At 47.8% G+C, this 15,651-nt stretch overlaps 1 protein-coding gene across 1 annotated transcript; it reads left to right on the forward strand.

The window, feature by feature from the left end:
* Positions 1-315: 315 nt before the first annotated feature.
* KCNG3 (potassium voltage-gated channel modifier subfamily G member 3) lies at positions 316-15,421 on the forward strand. The gene is made up of 2 exons (XM_086925452.1): positions 316-1,110; positions 14,593-15,421. Exons 1-2 carry the CDS (start codon positions 449-451, stop codon positions 15,236-15,238), a joined length of 1,308 nt encoding a protein of 435 aa, XP_086781578.1. The 5' UTR covers positions 316-448; the 3' UTR covers positions 15,239-15,421.
* The last annotated feature ends 230 nt before the right edge of the window (positions 15,422-15,651 follow it).

Consider the following 15,651-nt stretch of genomic DNA (forward strand, 5'->3'; position numbering starts at 1 on the left):
AGCGGCGCCCCGCCTTCCCTTCCCTCGCCTCCCTCTCTCTCGTCTGTGCTGAGCGAGGAAACTTCAGCAGACACCGCGCTGCCGTGGAGAGCGCAGGCTGCGGGCGCTCGGGGTGGATTTCTGCGCGCACTTTGCCTAGGTTCGGTCTTTGCAGGAAAGGACACCTTTAAAACTTTAATACTGGCCACATATTTGCTGTTTTCGGATTGAAGCAAACTTTGTGGGTGTGTTTTAAGTTACTCTTTTGTACAGGTGTGCATTTGGTCAGCTTTTCTGCAGGTTGGCAGTAGACCCTGCCAGGATCCGAGACACCAGATTAAAGTTTCCACGGATCGCTTGTTACCTTCAAGGAGCATGCGGCGCCTCCGGTGCCTTCCCCGGGAGGACGGTGAGCGGGAGAGCCGCGAGGTGAGCGGCGGCCGAGGCCGGTGAGGGCCCCCGTCGGCGCATGCCTCCCCCGCTGGAGGCGGGAGCCGGGGAGCCGCTGGGACTCTCCGAGATGAACTTTGGAAGGGACCCCTTCATCCTGAACGTGGGGGGCGCGCGCTACTCCCTGTCCCAGGAGGTGATCAAGGACTTCCCCCTGCGCAGGGTGAGCCGGCTGCACGGCTGCGCCTCGGAGCAGGACGTGCTGGAGGTGTGCGACGACTACGACCGGGAGCGCAACGAGTACTTCTTCGACCGGCACTCGGAGGCCTTCGGCTTCATCATGCTCTACGTCAAGTACGGCAAGCTGCGCTTCGTGCCGCAGATGTGCGAGCTCTCCTTCTACAACGAGATGATCTACTGGGGCCTGGAGCGCTCGCACCTCGAGTACTGCTGCCAGCGGCGCCTGGACGAGCGCATGTCGGACACCTACACCTACCTGACGGACGAGAGCGCGCCCGACGAGGCGGCCGCCCGGCTGCTGGCCGAGGACGCGCCGGGCCCCGAGGGCCGGCGCTGGCTGGAGCGCATGCGGCTCACCTTCGAGGAGCCCGCCTCGTCGCTGGCGGCGCAGGTGCTGGCCACCGTCTCCACCCTCTTCATCATCGTGTCCATGGTGGTGCTGTGCGCCAGCACGCTGCCCGACTGGCACACGGCGCAGAACCGCAGCGTGGAGGAGCACAGGTATAGCGACAGTCTCAGGGAGCCCTCGGGGTACGAGTAGCCATTCTCACTTCTTTCTCTGTCCGTCTGTCGTCGTGGTCCTGGTCTGTGTGTCCCGCACGCTCGAGGGCTAGGTAGGGAACACTGGCCCCGGGGCACGGGATGGGCTTCCAACACACACACTTCCAAACTAGGACGCAATCAGCAAACTGTTAATTACTCAGTACAATGCCAATGAACTTTAAAACCGCTAGGGTGAAAGTAGTACACCTATAAAATCTGGATGTGTAATAATAATTGGCTATGCTGCAGATTCACACCTGCAACCTAATGGTTATAGGGTCGAATCCAGGTCAGATCGAGTCAGCCATGCATCTTTCCAGTATCATATAAATCATGGTGCTGCAAACCGAGGCTCGCAGGGTGGTACCGAGCAAAGTCGACTCAGCCTTTCGTGCTTTAAATAGTGATAACATGAGTACCATTGGGCAGTAGCAGCAGCTGCTGTACAGTGAGTCATGAAGTCGCTACACTGTTCCACTACCGGATAGAAATAAGTTATTATTCCCATATTTAAAAGACTTACCCCTTGAACAGGGAAGTACATGTTAACCCGCCTCTTATAAATACCCTTATGTGTATGCTGGCTATACCTCGAGTCATGATACGATCATGCCTTGTTTTAGTTTAAACATACCATAAAACCTCTGGTTAGAAAAAAGTAGACCGGAAATTGAATTTTGAAGTCATTCAGTTTTTTCATAATATGTCTTTGTACTTTTATGGTGTATTGGATACTGCGTAGACTTTGTTAATACAAGTCCATTGTTCTTCGCATTGGACAATCATTGTGTGGTCTTGGGCAAATCGAGATTTTGTCGCTGCCTAATTTATTAGCATTTATAAACATACCAGACACGTGGGCTTCCTGCTATAAAACACGGTCTTTTGGGCTTCTGACCCCTTTCCTGACGACACATTAGTGGTGTCACTTCCCCCATGACTCCCACCTCTCAAAAGTCAGTCCCATCTTCTCAAACGCCCCAAAAATCTATAAGTTTAGCCAGCATGTGCACAAGTGCGTTCGAGAGAATCCAGCATTGATAAGTGAAACACAATTATTTCACACACATTTATAGTTAAGTGCCACATGAGCTCTAATACTCGCGTTTCCCTTTTATAACGTGCCATTTTTTAAACGATAACAGTTGTTCAGATGCGAGCTCTAAAAATTCAGTAGGCAAAAAATCCAAGTGAAAAATAAATAAATAAACAATCCCGATTAAAATGTTAACCCTAAAACACTTCATGCAGGAAACACTAACAGTCCCTACAGCCCGACCCGATGGGCAGATCCTACCCACTCCAAGTGATTGCGCCCACTCGATTTGCGAGAGGGTCTGTGCACGTGCCTGTAGGAAGAAGCCAGCCCCAATGTCTCGTGCCCTGTTTCTTGTATTGTTGGTTTTGTGTCCTGCTCACAAGTTGAATTAAACATTAAGCGCTAGAGCGAACTCGAATGCAAGGTTTCTGCGAAGTGCCCCAGTGACGAGGGCACAAAAGGGAAGACCCTCGAGCAGCCATTAGCATTCGACACTGATCTGCCAGCTCCCCACGCCACATGCTGCCTTCCGGATGCACAGACATATTTGCAGCGTTGTCTTATAAAATAACGCGGTATCTTGCAAAGCTTCTCGAATGCTCTGAGGAATTCCCGGTTCACGACACACATGTCAAACCTGTAGTGTGTACCCCTCGCAAATGTCCTCAGTTTTAGTGACAGTGGGATTTTGGCATGCTGCCACTTTTTTATATCCTGTGGGGGTGCTACCTGTTGACGAGACCCAGTACTGCAGCTGATGCTAGGGTGTGTGTTACTTCCCTTGATCAGAGGAGGCGGTGTAGGTTGATGCATGGCATACACTGTGCAAGGTACGGAAGAAGTGTATAGGACTACTACTGCATGTAGGAGGAGCCTTTTAGTGATCGGGCTTGGCCTCTTCTTTAAAGCCTATCTCTGATGGAGGCTGGGCCGTTTCATTGTAGACTTCCATTGATGGGGGCTCGGCCTCTTGGGTGAAGACCATTGGGGATGGGGGCTTGGCCTCTTGGGTGAAGACCATTGGGGATGGGGGCTTGGCCTCTTGGGTGAAGACCATTGGGGATGGGGGCTTGGCCTCTTCTTTGAAGCCTCTCAGTGATGTGGGCTTGGCCTCTTTGTTGAAGACCATAAGTGATGGGGGCTTTGCCTCTTCTTTAAAGCCTAACAGAGGTGGGAGGCTTGGCCTCTTCCGTGAACTGTTTCATGATGGGGGCTTGGTCTCTTTGTTGAGACCATCAGTGATGGGGGCTTGGCCTCTTGGGTGAAGACCATTGGGGATGAGGGCTTGGCCTCTTCTTTGAAGCCTCTCAGTGATGTGGGCTTGGCCTCTTTGTTGAAGACCATAAGTGATGGGGGCTTTGCCTCTTCTTTAAAGCCTAACAGAGGTGGGAGGCTTGGCCTCTTCCGTGAACTGTTTCATGATGGGGGCTTGGTCTCTTTCAAGCCTATTGATGATGAGGGCTTCTTCTCTTCTTTGGAGCCTATTTATTTATTCAAGCAATTTGTAGAGCGCGCAGATACCCATCGCTGTCTAGGCGCTGAGGACTGTGAAGAGGATGTAGCCAATTGTGTGGGGCTTATTGGTTGAAAAGCCCAATTTTTATCAGTTTCCTGAAAGCCAGTAGGGTTGGACAGGATTTAATTTGCTGGGGGAGAGTGTTCCATAGTTTGGCAGTGGCAACAGTTAATCTTTTGTCACCACAGGAAACCTTTTTCTGTGCAAGGGACCGTCAGGAGGTTGGCCGCTGAGGAACGTAAAGTTCTATTAGGCGCGTAAACACAGAAGGCATTCTTCAGTAAGTCGGGGCCGGTATTGTGAATGGCCTTGAAGGCAATACAGAGGGCTTTAAATTTAATGCAGCTTGTTATAGGTAATCAGTGAAGTTTTCGGACCACCGATGAGATTGAGTGATACTTGGGGGTACCTGTTATTAGTCTAGCGACAGCATTCTGCACCATCTTCAGTTTGTTGGTGGTCTTTTTCTGAGCGTTAATGAACAGGCCGTTGCAGTAGTCGATTTTAGACATTACTAGGTTGCTGACCAGGGTTTTTCCTGCACTTGATGGGAGAAAGGGTAGGAGTTTTTTAATCATTCTGAGAGTGTAGAAGGATGACGAGACAATGGTATTGGCGTGAGAAGCGAAGGCCAGTTTGTCATCAAATATGACCCCTAGGTTTCTTACTTTCGATACTGGGGGGTGTGGTCCCAGGTTGCTGGGCCACCAGGTGGGGGACCATCAGCGACCGCTCGTGGAGGGAGTTACGGTGGGGCAGGAGGGTGGGGAGGGGGAGGGGCAGGGTGGAGGTTGCTAAAAACCGGCATATGGATAATTGCAGGTAAGTAAACAATTTAATTAATAAAACGAATTTCGTAGCTCGCACTTGCAGTGCGAGCTACGAAATTCGTTTTATTAATTAAATTGTTTACTTACCTGCAATTATCCATATGCCGGTTTTTAGCAACCTCCACCCTGCCCCTCCCCCTCCCCACCCTCCTGCCCCACCGTAACTCCCTCCACGAGCCGTCGCTGGGGACCATACCGGGTGTAGCTTGCCAAAAATCAGAACCTCCGTTTTGTCAGAGTTTAACTTTAAGCAGTGTTTAGTTATCTAACAGATGTCTGTTAGGTTTGGGGCTTGTAGGTCTGGAATGAGTTTTAAGACAGTGGCTGGGCAAGGGTCGGTTGGGGAACCTGACTTGATGGTTAAGATGAGGTCATTGATCTGTTTTGATGAAACTTGACAAAAGTTTGAGACAGAAGGAGAATTGTCGTTGTTGTTCGGGGTAGTCAGATTAGTGAGTTTTAGTTTGCGTGGCAAAGTTGACATATATTTTGCTGATTTTGTCTAGAAATGCGCTTGTAAGGCATTGCACAGATCTTGGGTGGGCGCTGGTGGGGGATTTGCTACTGATCCTGATAGTTTAGTGACTACCTGAAAGAGTAGTTTAGTGGAGTTTTGGGCCAATTCTATCTGACAGAGGTAGTATTTGCTTTTCTCCGAAATGATTAGATGCTTAAACTTAGAGATGGCTTCCTTATAGCGAACTTTATCAGTGATATTATAGTCTCTACACCAGCATCTCTCAAGGTTCCTGCATCATTGTTTTTCAAGTCTGAGGGAGTCAGAGAACCAGGGGGCCGAAGGGATGGTTCTATTTTTTGAAAGGCTTTTCAGTGGTACTAAGACGTTGAAGGCATTGTTGACCCATTCCGAGTAGTTGGAAGAGGCGAGTATGGGATCTGGTGTGGGATTGTAGTTAGAGGATGACAGATGTGATTTGAGGAGCTGCTGATCTACCCGGCTCTAGGCTTTGAATTGAGTGGGTGACGTGGGTGTATACGGGGGGATTTTATTTGCCTGAATATTAAAGATGACTGCCCAGTGGTCAGTCCAGGTCAGGGGTATGGTTTTTGCTAATGACAATTGCCTGTTGCTTGTGAAAAGCCCTTCGAGCGTATGGCCAGCTGTGTGAGTGGGGCTAGTTACCAACTGGCGGAGATCAACAGCCTCCAGTTTCGTGATAAGGGTAGAGGTATTGTTGTCGTCAAGGGTTTCCAGATGGAAGTTGAAATCACCCAGAATGGTGAAGTCCGCTTCTCCTGCTAAAGGTTCCAATAGGCTATACTGGGCAGAGAGGAATTCCCTTCGAGGACCTGGGGGACGGTAGATCAGGGTTCCTTTAAACGATTGAGAGTGATTAATCTTTATGGTAAACGTCACAGCTTCGCAAGTCAAGGTGGGGATTGCCTCTGTCCTGACCAGATATTTATCTCGGTGTATTATTGCAAGTCCGCCTTTTTTTTAAAAGATTCTGTCCTGCCTAAATACGCTTTACCCTTCTGGGGTTGCAGTGCAGAAGTCTGGGCCAGATGCAGGGTCTCCCCAGGTTTCTGTTATAAATAAGATGTCTAGATTTTGGTCTGTTAGGAAGTATGCTATTTCCTATTTATGTTTGGGGAGTGAGTGGGAATGTGTATCCTCCTTATTTGTATACAGAGGTTGGATCAGGGTGGCTCCTGATTTATTGTAGATGTTCAGCTTGAAGGGACAATAGGAACAGCTATAGGTTGAATTACGTATTAATGAGCATGTTTGGGGGCGAGGACAGGTAGGTGTATTGGTAGCAAGGTGAATATTATTAGCTGGGTACTGGAGTAACTTATTGTCGTGTTGGACCTTACTAGGGTAATTGAGCCAGGGGTTGTGGCCCTTGGCCCAGGCCCAGATGCGGACTGGCGCACACGGGCTTGCCTTAGGCTCGCCCGCTGCGCGTCGGGGCAAGCATCCCTATTTATGCAGCCAGCCTGACAACTAGACTGCTGACTGCCGTAATGATAGTAACAGCACTTCCATTCTGCATCGTGGTTCCCTCCACACAAGCGGAAGCATCCGTGGTGGACCGGGGAAGAGGCGTGACAACCAAGTGAGTTACAGTGAGCCCAGGTAGGGAGTTGTGTGGATTTTAAAAAGTAGCAAGATTCACAGTGATGTAATGTTAAAAGCAAGTTTCGCAGATTAGGTACAGAGTGGTAAAAAAAAAAGTAAAGCACTATTTTACAGAATAGCAACGCAGTTTCCAAGCAGTAAGGAGAGTTTGTAGGAAGCCCATAGCCAGGCGCTTCGTTCGCTGACTCAACAATACAATGACTCGTACCTCTAAACGCGCCCGCTGCGCGTCGGGGCAAGCTTTCCAATTTATGCAGTGGGCTTGGACTCTTCTCTGAAGCCTGTCAAAGATGGGGTCTTGGCCGTTTCATTGAAAGCTGTCAGTGATAGGGGCTTGGCATCTTGGGTGAAGAGCATTGGCTGTGGTAGCGTGGCCTCTTCTTTGAAGCCTCTCAGTGATGGGGGCTTGGCCTCTTCTTTGAAGCCTCTCAGTGACGGGGGCTTGGCCTCTTCTTTGAAGCCTCTCAGTGATGAGGGCTTGGCTTCTTCTTTGAAGCCTCTCAGTGATGGGGGCTTGGCCTCTTCTTTGAAGCCTCTCAGTGATGGGGGCTTGGCCTCTTCTTTGAAGCCTCATAGTGATGGGGGCTTGGGCTCTTCTTTGAAGCCTCTCAGTGATGGGGTCTTGGCCTCTTCTTTGAAGCCTCTCAGTGATGGGGGCTTGGGCTCTTCTTTGAAGCCTCTCAGTGATGGGGTTTGGCCTCTTCTTTGAAGCCTCTCAGTGATGGGGGATTGGACTCTTCTTTTAAGCCTCTCGGTGATGGGGGCTTGGGCTCTTCTTTGAAGCCTCTCGGTGATGGGGGCTTGGCCTCTTCTTTGAAGCCTCTCAGTGATGGGGGCTTGGGCTCTTCTTTGAAGCCTCTCGGTGATGGGGGCTTGGGCTCTTCTTTGAAGCCTCTCAGTGACGGGGGCTTGGCCTCTTCTTTGAAGCCTCTCAGTGATGGGGGCTTGGGCTCTTCTTTGAAGCCTCTCAGTGACGGGGGCTTGGGCTCTTCTTTGAAGCCTCTCAGTGATGGGGGCTTGGCCTCTTCTTTGAAGCCTCTCAGTGATGGGGGCTTGGGCTCTTCTTTGAAGCCTCTCGGTGATGGGGGCTTGGCCTCTTCTTTGAAGCCTCTCAGTGATGGGGGCTTGGGCTCTTCTTTGAAGCCTCTCGGTGATGGGGGCTTGGACTCTTCTTTGAAGCCTCTCAGTGATGGGGGCTTGGGCTCTTCTTTGAAGCCTCTCAGTGACGGGGGCTTGGCCTCTTCTTTGAAGCCTCTCAGTGATGGGGGCTTGGCCTCTTCTTTTAAGCCTCTCAGTGATGGGGGCTTGAGCTCTTCTTTGAAGCCTCTCAGTGATGGGGGCTTGGCCTCTTCTTTGAAGCCTCTCAGTGATGGGGGCTTGGCCTCTTCTTTGAAGCCTCTCGGTGATGGGGGCTTGGCCTCTTCTTTGAAGCCTCTCAGTGATGGGGGCTTGGGCTCTTCTTTGAAGCCTCTCGGTGATGGGGGCTTGGCCTCTTCTTTGAAGCCTCTCAGTGATGGGGGCTTGGCCTCTTCTTTGAAGCCTCTCAGTGATGGGGTCTTGGGCTCTTCTTTGAAGCCTCTCAGTGATGGGGTCTTGGCATCTTCTTTGAAGCCTCTCAGTGATGGGGGCTTGGCCTCTTCTTTGAAGCCTCTCAGTGACGGGGGCTTGGTCTCTTCTTTGAAGCCTTTCAGTGACGGGGGCTTGGACTCTTCTTTGAAGCCTCTCAGTGACGGGGGCTTGGGCTCTTCTTTGAAGCCTCTCAGTGACGGGGGCTTGGGCTCTTCTTTGAAGCCTCTCAGTGATGGGGGCTTGGGCTCTTCTTTGAAGCCTCTCAGTGACGGGGGCTTGGCCTCTTCTTTGAAGCCTCTTAGTGATGGGGGCTTGGACTCTTCTTTGAAGCATCTCAGTGATGGGGGCTTGGGCTCTTCTTTGAAGCCTCTCAGTGATGGGGGCTTGGGCTCTTCTTTGAAGCCTCTCAGTGATGGGGGCTTGGCCTCTTCTTTGAAGCCTCTCAGTGATGGGGGCTTGGCCTCTTCTTTGAAGCCTCTCAGTGATGGGGTCTTGGGCTCTTCTTTGAAGCCTCTCAGTGATGGGGTCTTGGCCTCTTCTTTGAAGCCTCTCAGTGACGGGGGCTTGGGCTCTTCTTTGAAGCCTCACAGTGATGGGGGCTTCGACTCTTCTTTGAAGCCTCTCGGTGATGGGGCTTGGGCTCTTCTTTAAAGCCTCTCAGTGATGGGGGCTTGGCCTCTTCCTTTAAGCCTCTCAGTGATGGGGGCTTGGCCTCTTCTTTGAAGCCTCTCAGTGATGGGGGCTTGGCCTCTTCTTTGAAGCCTCTCAGTGACGGGGGCTTGGTCTCTTCTTTGAAGCCTTTCAGTGACGGGGGCTTGGACTCTTCTTTGAAGCCTCTCAGTGACGGGGGCTTGGGCTCTTCTTTGAAGCCTCTCAGTGACGGGGGCTTGGGCTCTTCTTTGAAGCCTCTCAGTGATGGGGGCTTGGGCTCTTCTTTGAAGCCTCTCAGTGACGGGGGCTTGGCCTCTTCTTTGAAGCCTCTTAGTGATGGGGGCTTGGACTCTTCTTTGAAGCATCTCAGTGATGGGGGCTTGGGCTCTTCTTTGAAGCCTCTCAGTGATGGGGGCTTGGCCTCTTCTTTGAAGCCTCTCAGTGATGGGGGCTTGGCCTCTTCTTTGAAGCCTCTCAGTGATGGGGTCTTGGGCTCTTCTTTGAAGCCTCTCAGTGATGGGGTCTTGGCCTCTTCTTTGAAGCCTCTCAGTGACGGGGCTTGGGCTCTTCTTTGAAGCCTCACAGTGATGGGGGCTTCGACTCTTCTTTGAAGCCTCTCGGTGATGGGGCTTGGGCTCTTCTTTAAAGCCTCTCAGTGATGGGGGCTTGGCCTCTTCCTTTAAGCCTCTCAGTGATGGGGGCTTGGCCTCTTCTTTGAAGCCTCTCAGTGATGGGGGCTTGGCCTCTTCTTTGAAGCCTCTCGGTTATTGGGGCTTGGCCTCTTCTTTGAAGCCTCTCAGTGATGGGGGCTTGGACTCTTCTTTGAAGCCTCTCAGTGATGAGGGCTTGGACTCTTCTTTGAAGCCTCTCAGTGATGAGGGCTTGGGCTCTTCTTTGAAGCCTCTCAGTGATGAGGGCTTGGACTCTTCTTTGAAGCCTCTCAGTGATGGGGGCTTGGCCTCTTCTTTGAAGCCTCTCAGTGATGGGGGCTTGGCCTCTTCTTTGAAGCCTCTCAGTGATGGGGGCTTGGACTCTTCTTTGAAGCATCTCAGTGATGGGGGCTTGGACTCTTCTTTGAAGCCTCTCAGTGATGGGGGCTTGGACTCTTCTTTGAAGCCTCTCAGTGATGGGGTCTTGGCCTCTTCTTTGAAGCCTCTCAGTGATGAGGGCTTGGCTTCTTCTTTGAAGCCTCTCAGTGATGGGGGCTTGGACTCTTCTTTGAAGCCTTTCAGTGACGGGGGCTTGGGCTCTTCTTGGAAGCCTCTCAGTGACGGGGGCTTGGCCTCTTCTTTGAAGCCTCTCAGTGATGGGGGCTTGGCCTCTTCTTTGAAGCCTCTCAGTGATGAGGGCTTGGCTTCTTCTTTGAAGCCTCTCAGTGATGGGGGCTTGGCCTCTTCTTTGAAGCCTCTCAGTGATGGGGGCTTGGCCTCTTCTTTGAAGCCTCTCGGTGATGGGGGCTTGGGCTCTTCTTTGAAGCCTCTCAGTGATGGGGGCTTGGCCTCTTCTTTGAAGCCTCTCAGTGATGGGGGCTTGGGCTCTTCTTTGAAGCCTCTCAGTGATGGGGTCTTGGGGTCTTCTTTGAAGCCTCTCAGTGATGGGGTCTTGGCCTCTTCTTTGAAGCCTCTCAGTGATGGGGGCTTGGGCTCTTCTTTAAAGCCTCTCAGTGATGGGGGCTTGGCCTCTTCTTTGAAGCCTCTCAGTGATGGGGGCTTGGGCTCTTCTTTGAAGCCTCTCAGTGATGGGGGCTTGGGCTCTTCTTTGAAGCCTCTCAGTGATGGGGGCTTGGCCTCTTCTTTGAAGCCTCTCAGTGATGGGGGCTTGGGCTCTTCTTTGAAGCCTCTTAGTGACGGGGGCTTGGACTCTTCTTTGAAGCCTCTCAGTGATGGGGGCTTGGCCTCTTCTTTGAAGCCTCTCAGTGATGGGGGCTTGGGCTCTTCTTTGAAGCCTCTCAGTGATGGGGGCTTGGCCTCTTCTTTGAAGCCTCTCAGTGATGGGGCGTGGACTCTTCTTTGAAGCATCTCAGTGATGGGGGCTTGGCCTCTTCTTTGAAGCCTCTCAGTGATGGGGGCTTGGACTCTTCTTTGAAGCCTCTCAGTGATGGGGGCTTGGCCTCTTCTTTGAAGCCTCTCAGTGATGGGGCATTGGGCTCTTCTTTGAAGCCTCTCAGTGATGGGGCATTGGGCTCTTCTTTGAAGCCTCTCAGTGATGGGGGCTTGGCCTCTTCTTTGATGCCTCTCAGTGATGAGGGCTTGGGATCACTGAAATAATATCGAGGGACAAAATATCGACTTGCCAAAATATCGTGGACAAAATATCGACAGTCAAAATATCGAGTTTGTATCTACAAACAGGTAAGTACAAAAATATCGAGTACAAAATATCGTTAACAATAATATAGATGTAAAAAATATCGACTTTATTAAAAACAGTTTTTAAATTAAATTAATATTAAATTTTAATTACTAAAATATACTTGAAAATACTTAAATTAAATTATAATAATTAAATAATAAATTAAAATAATAAAAATAATTTTTTACAATCTTATTTGTTGACCCTGAACCCTAAAATATACCCCTTTACCCAAAAACCCAAAACTGACCCTGAACCCTAAAAATACCCCTTTAGCCAAAAACTAAAAACTAACCCTGAACCCTAAAAATGCCCCTTTACCCAAAAACTAAAAACTGACCCTGAACCCTAAAAATGCCCCTTTACCCAAAAACTGAAAACTGACCCTGAACCCTAAAAATGCCCCTTTACCCAAAAACTAAAAACTGACACTGAACCCTAAAAATGCCCCTTTACCCAAAAACTGAAAACTGACCCTGAACCCTAAAAATGCCCCTTTACCCAAAAACTGAAAACTGACCCTGAACCCTAAAAATGTCCCTTTACCCAAAAACTGAAAACTGACCCTGAACCCTAAAAATACTCCTTTACCCAAAATGTATCAATATTATTTAATTACCAAATAATTATTAATTAACAATAATAATAAAGTAAATATATTAGCACATTAGCTGTAATTATTTTAATAATTAATATTATTTTTTCCCAATTAATTACTTAACAATAACAAAAAATAATATATATTAAAATGTACTCTAATTAATGTAATTAACTAATTATAATTAATTAATTACCAATTAATTACTAATACAAAATATGTACAAAATTATATAAATTAATTAACTAATTATTATTAATTAATTATCAATTAATTATTAATTATAAATATTTACAAACATATATTAATTAATTAATTATTATTAAATTACTTCCCACCCTATTCCCCTATAAACCCACAACCCGCTACAGAATTACATTACGCAATTATTAAAAAAACAAAATTCATTTAATAAAATATTTTATAACATTAATACACACTTTTCACACATATTATTACATTAAAATACACTATAAAATATTATATATTATTAAAAATTCGATATTTTTGCTATCTATATTTTACACAGTCGATATTACTTCACTTACCTGAAAAACGATATTTTTGTAGTCGATATTATGTTCAGTCGATATTTTGTCCAGTCTATATTTAAAACTCGATATTATGTCCAGTCGATATTTTGGAGTCGATATTTTGTCTGTGCACCGAGGGCTTGGACTCTTCTTTGAAGCCTCTCAGTGATGGGGGCTTGGACTCTTCTTTGAAGCCTCTCAGTGATGGGGGCTTGGACTCTTCTTTGAAGCCTCTCAGTGATGGGGGCTTGGCCTCTTCTTTGAAGCCTCTCAGTGATGGGGGCTTGGACTCTTCTTTGAAGCATCTCAGTGATGGGGGCTTGGACTCTTCTTTGAAGCCTCTCAGTGATGGGGGCTTGGACTCTTCTTTGAAGCCTCTCAGTGATGGGGGCTTGGGCTCTTCTTTGAAGCCTCTCAGTGATGGGGGCTTGGCTCTTCTTTGAAGCCTCTCAGTGATGGGGGCATGGCCTCTTCTTTGAAGCCTCTCAGTGATGGGGGCTTGGACTCTTCTTTGAAGCCTCTCGGTGATGGGGGCTTGGGCTCTTCTTTGAAGCCTCTCAGTGACGGGGGCTTGGGCTCTTCTTTGAAGCCTCTCAGTGATGGGGGCTTGGCCTCTTCTTTTAAGCCTCTCAGTGATGGGGGCTTGGCCTCTTCTTTGAAGCCTCTCAGTGACGGGGGCTTGGCCTCTTCTTTTAAGCCTCTCAGTGATGGGGGCTTGGGCTCTTCTTTGAAGCCTCATAGTGATGGGGGCTTGGGCTCTTCTTTGAAGCCTCTCAATGATGGGGAATTGCCTCTTTGTTGACGCCCATCATTAATTTGGGCTTGGCCTCTTTGTTGAAGCCTATCAATGATGGAAGTCTGATCTCCCTTTTGAAGCCTATCTGTGATTGGAGCTTGTCTCCTTAATTGAAGTCTGTCAGTGACGAGGACTTAGCCTCATCATTATTTAAGATATTTTTGTATCGCAAAGAGATACTGTGTAACACTGCTGGTGCTCAGTGTGAAGGGTGATAAAGATGTAAATGTGTAGAAGGCAGAAATCCCATGGACACTGCAGGGAATCATTGTGATTAAAGTTTGTTTTCCCTGGAACTTGGGAACAGAGATTAATTTTGATCAGATGGCATTTTGACATAAACAGCATATGCCAGGGAGGTGCCTTATGTTCAACAAAGCCTGATGCCAACTAATGTACAGTTGTGACATTTGTCCCTAATCAGAAGTCTGTAGCGTGTGAACGCTGTGGTATACATTCTAGGTGGAACCATTGTTAAACTGTGACTGAGCTGAGCTTATTGAATGCGGTAATAGCTGGCCTGTTCTTGGTTCATATCGCTAAAATACTAATTGAGTCACACGGCTGCTGGTGCAAACACAGTGTAAAGGCTGTGTTTAGTGGAACAATGATTCATTGATTAGAGAGCATTTGTGAGGTGCATGTAGTCTTATTTCGTATATGCTCTTTTGTGTAGCCCTTGTGCTGCCCGATGGCTGCTTTAGAGAATTGAGGACGGGAAGGGGGTGGCAGGGAGGTCCAAGGAGTATCGTCAAGTCAGTGATCCAAGCTCTGTGTGCAGGGTAGAATAGATGGGTCTTCACCACTCTTCTGAAGTTCAGCCTGCCAGGTTCCAGGCAGAGGTACAGTGTAATGTTATCTTAATCATTTATTGATGAAGTTTACATTCCTCATGCTGTGTTGTTGGTGCAGTGAGTTTCCGCTAGAGGAGATGTCCCATAAAACCAATGTACTTCAGTTTGCAGAGGACTAGCACGTCTCTGGAGGCCCACCTCAGGCACACTGATTGAGTAACAAAACAGCAAGTATGTACACTTCTATCAATGAAATATTGACCCTGGTGTCCAGGTCTGAGACAAAACAAGGAAATGTTAGTCTTTTTGTGTCTTAGTAAAAAATTGCCCCGGGGATGTATTTTATTTGGTGAGAGAGAAGGCAGTCGCAAGAAAAATATAATTGACACTCGGTAGGAAACACTAAAAAGATAACTTCCCTAATTTATAAATATATTGTTCATGATAATAACGCTCTAAGATGAGCTTACTGTTTATCACAAGTTGTTCGGGTCTACCCATCCTGTCATACTGATCTTTCAGACACCTGAAGAAGGTCAGCTGCACTTCCAAGCCAATGTAATATTTGTTGTCCAGACAAGCGATCTTTGTTGCCAAAAGTCAGCAGCCAGTCATTTGTTTCGTTGCAATAAAACATTTTTTTGCTTTCTCACAACAGGATAATTGAAGCTATCTGCATAGGCTGGTTCACTGCAGAATGCATTGTGAGGTTCATTGTCTCCAAAAACAAGTGTGAGTTTGTCAAGAGGCCCCTGAACATCATTGACTTGCTGGCCATCTCTCCGTACTATGTCTCCGTGTTCATGACAGTCTGCACGGGGGAGAACCCCCAACTGCAGAGAGCTGGGGTGACTTTGAGGGTGTTGAGAATGATGAGGATTTTTTGGGTGATCAAACTTGCCCGGCACTTCATTGGCCTCCAGACACTTGGCCTGACTCTAAAACGTTGCTACAAGGAGATGGTCATGTTGCTTGTTTTCATTTGTGTTGCTATGGCAATTTTTGGCGCCCTGGCCCAGCTTCTGGAGCACGGATTGGACCTGGAAATAAAAAACGAAGACTATGCCAGCATCCCCGCGGCCTGTTGGTGGGTGATCATCTCCATGACGACCGTGGGTTATGGGGACATGTATCCCATCACAATGTCTGGAAGGATCCTTGGAGGCGTGTGTGTGGTTAGTGGAATAGTTCTGTTAGCACTGCCAATCACTTTTATCTACCACAGCTTTGTACAGTGCTATCACGAGCTCAAGTACAAATCTGCCAGGTATAGCAGAAGCCTTTCTTCTGAATTTCTAAATTAATTAATGCGTTTTGAATCCTCTTCAGTATGTTTCAAAATTGATATTTAACTTTTATAGGCTGGCTATGTCTTTATTTATTTTTTGGAATGTAGAAAAGCTTTGCTCAGAAGTAGCCAGAAGAAATATCATGTTTTCATTCTTTGTACAACTACGTTATAATAATAAATAAGAAATGAATCAGAAACCGTGAGTTTTCTTCCAAAGGAAGGATCTTTTTGGCATACAAAATTATATGTGTGTGAATGTGAAAGGGGATTTAATTCAACATTTTGCAAAAAGGCAGCCCATGTTAGTGTAATCTTTTATCTGTGTTTATTTACACACAAAAAAACGACGTCTGTGGTAAATCTGTGGTTCTGATAGTGTTTCTCCCTTTCACTGACGTAAGTGTTGCCTCTCAATAAGATGTCTAC

Source organism: Lissotriton vulgaris, chromosome 6 (assembly GCF_964263255.1).
Source record: "Lissotriton vulgaris chromosome 6, aLisVul1.2, whole genome shotgun sequence".
In the NCBI taxonomy this organism is placed as follows: Eukaryota; Metazoa; Chordata; class Amphibia; order Caudata; family Salamandridae; genus Lissotriton; species Lissotriton vulgaris.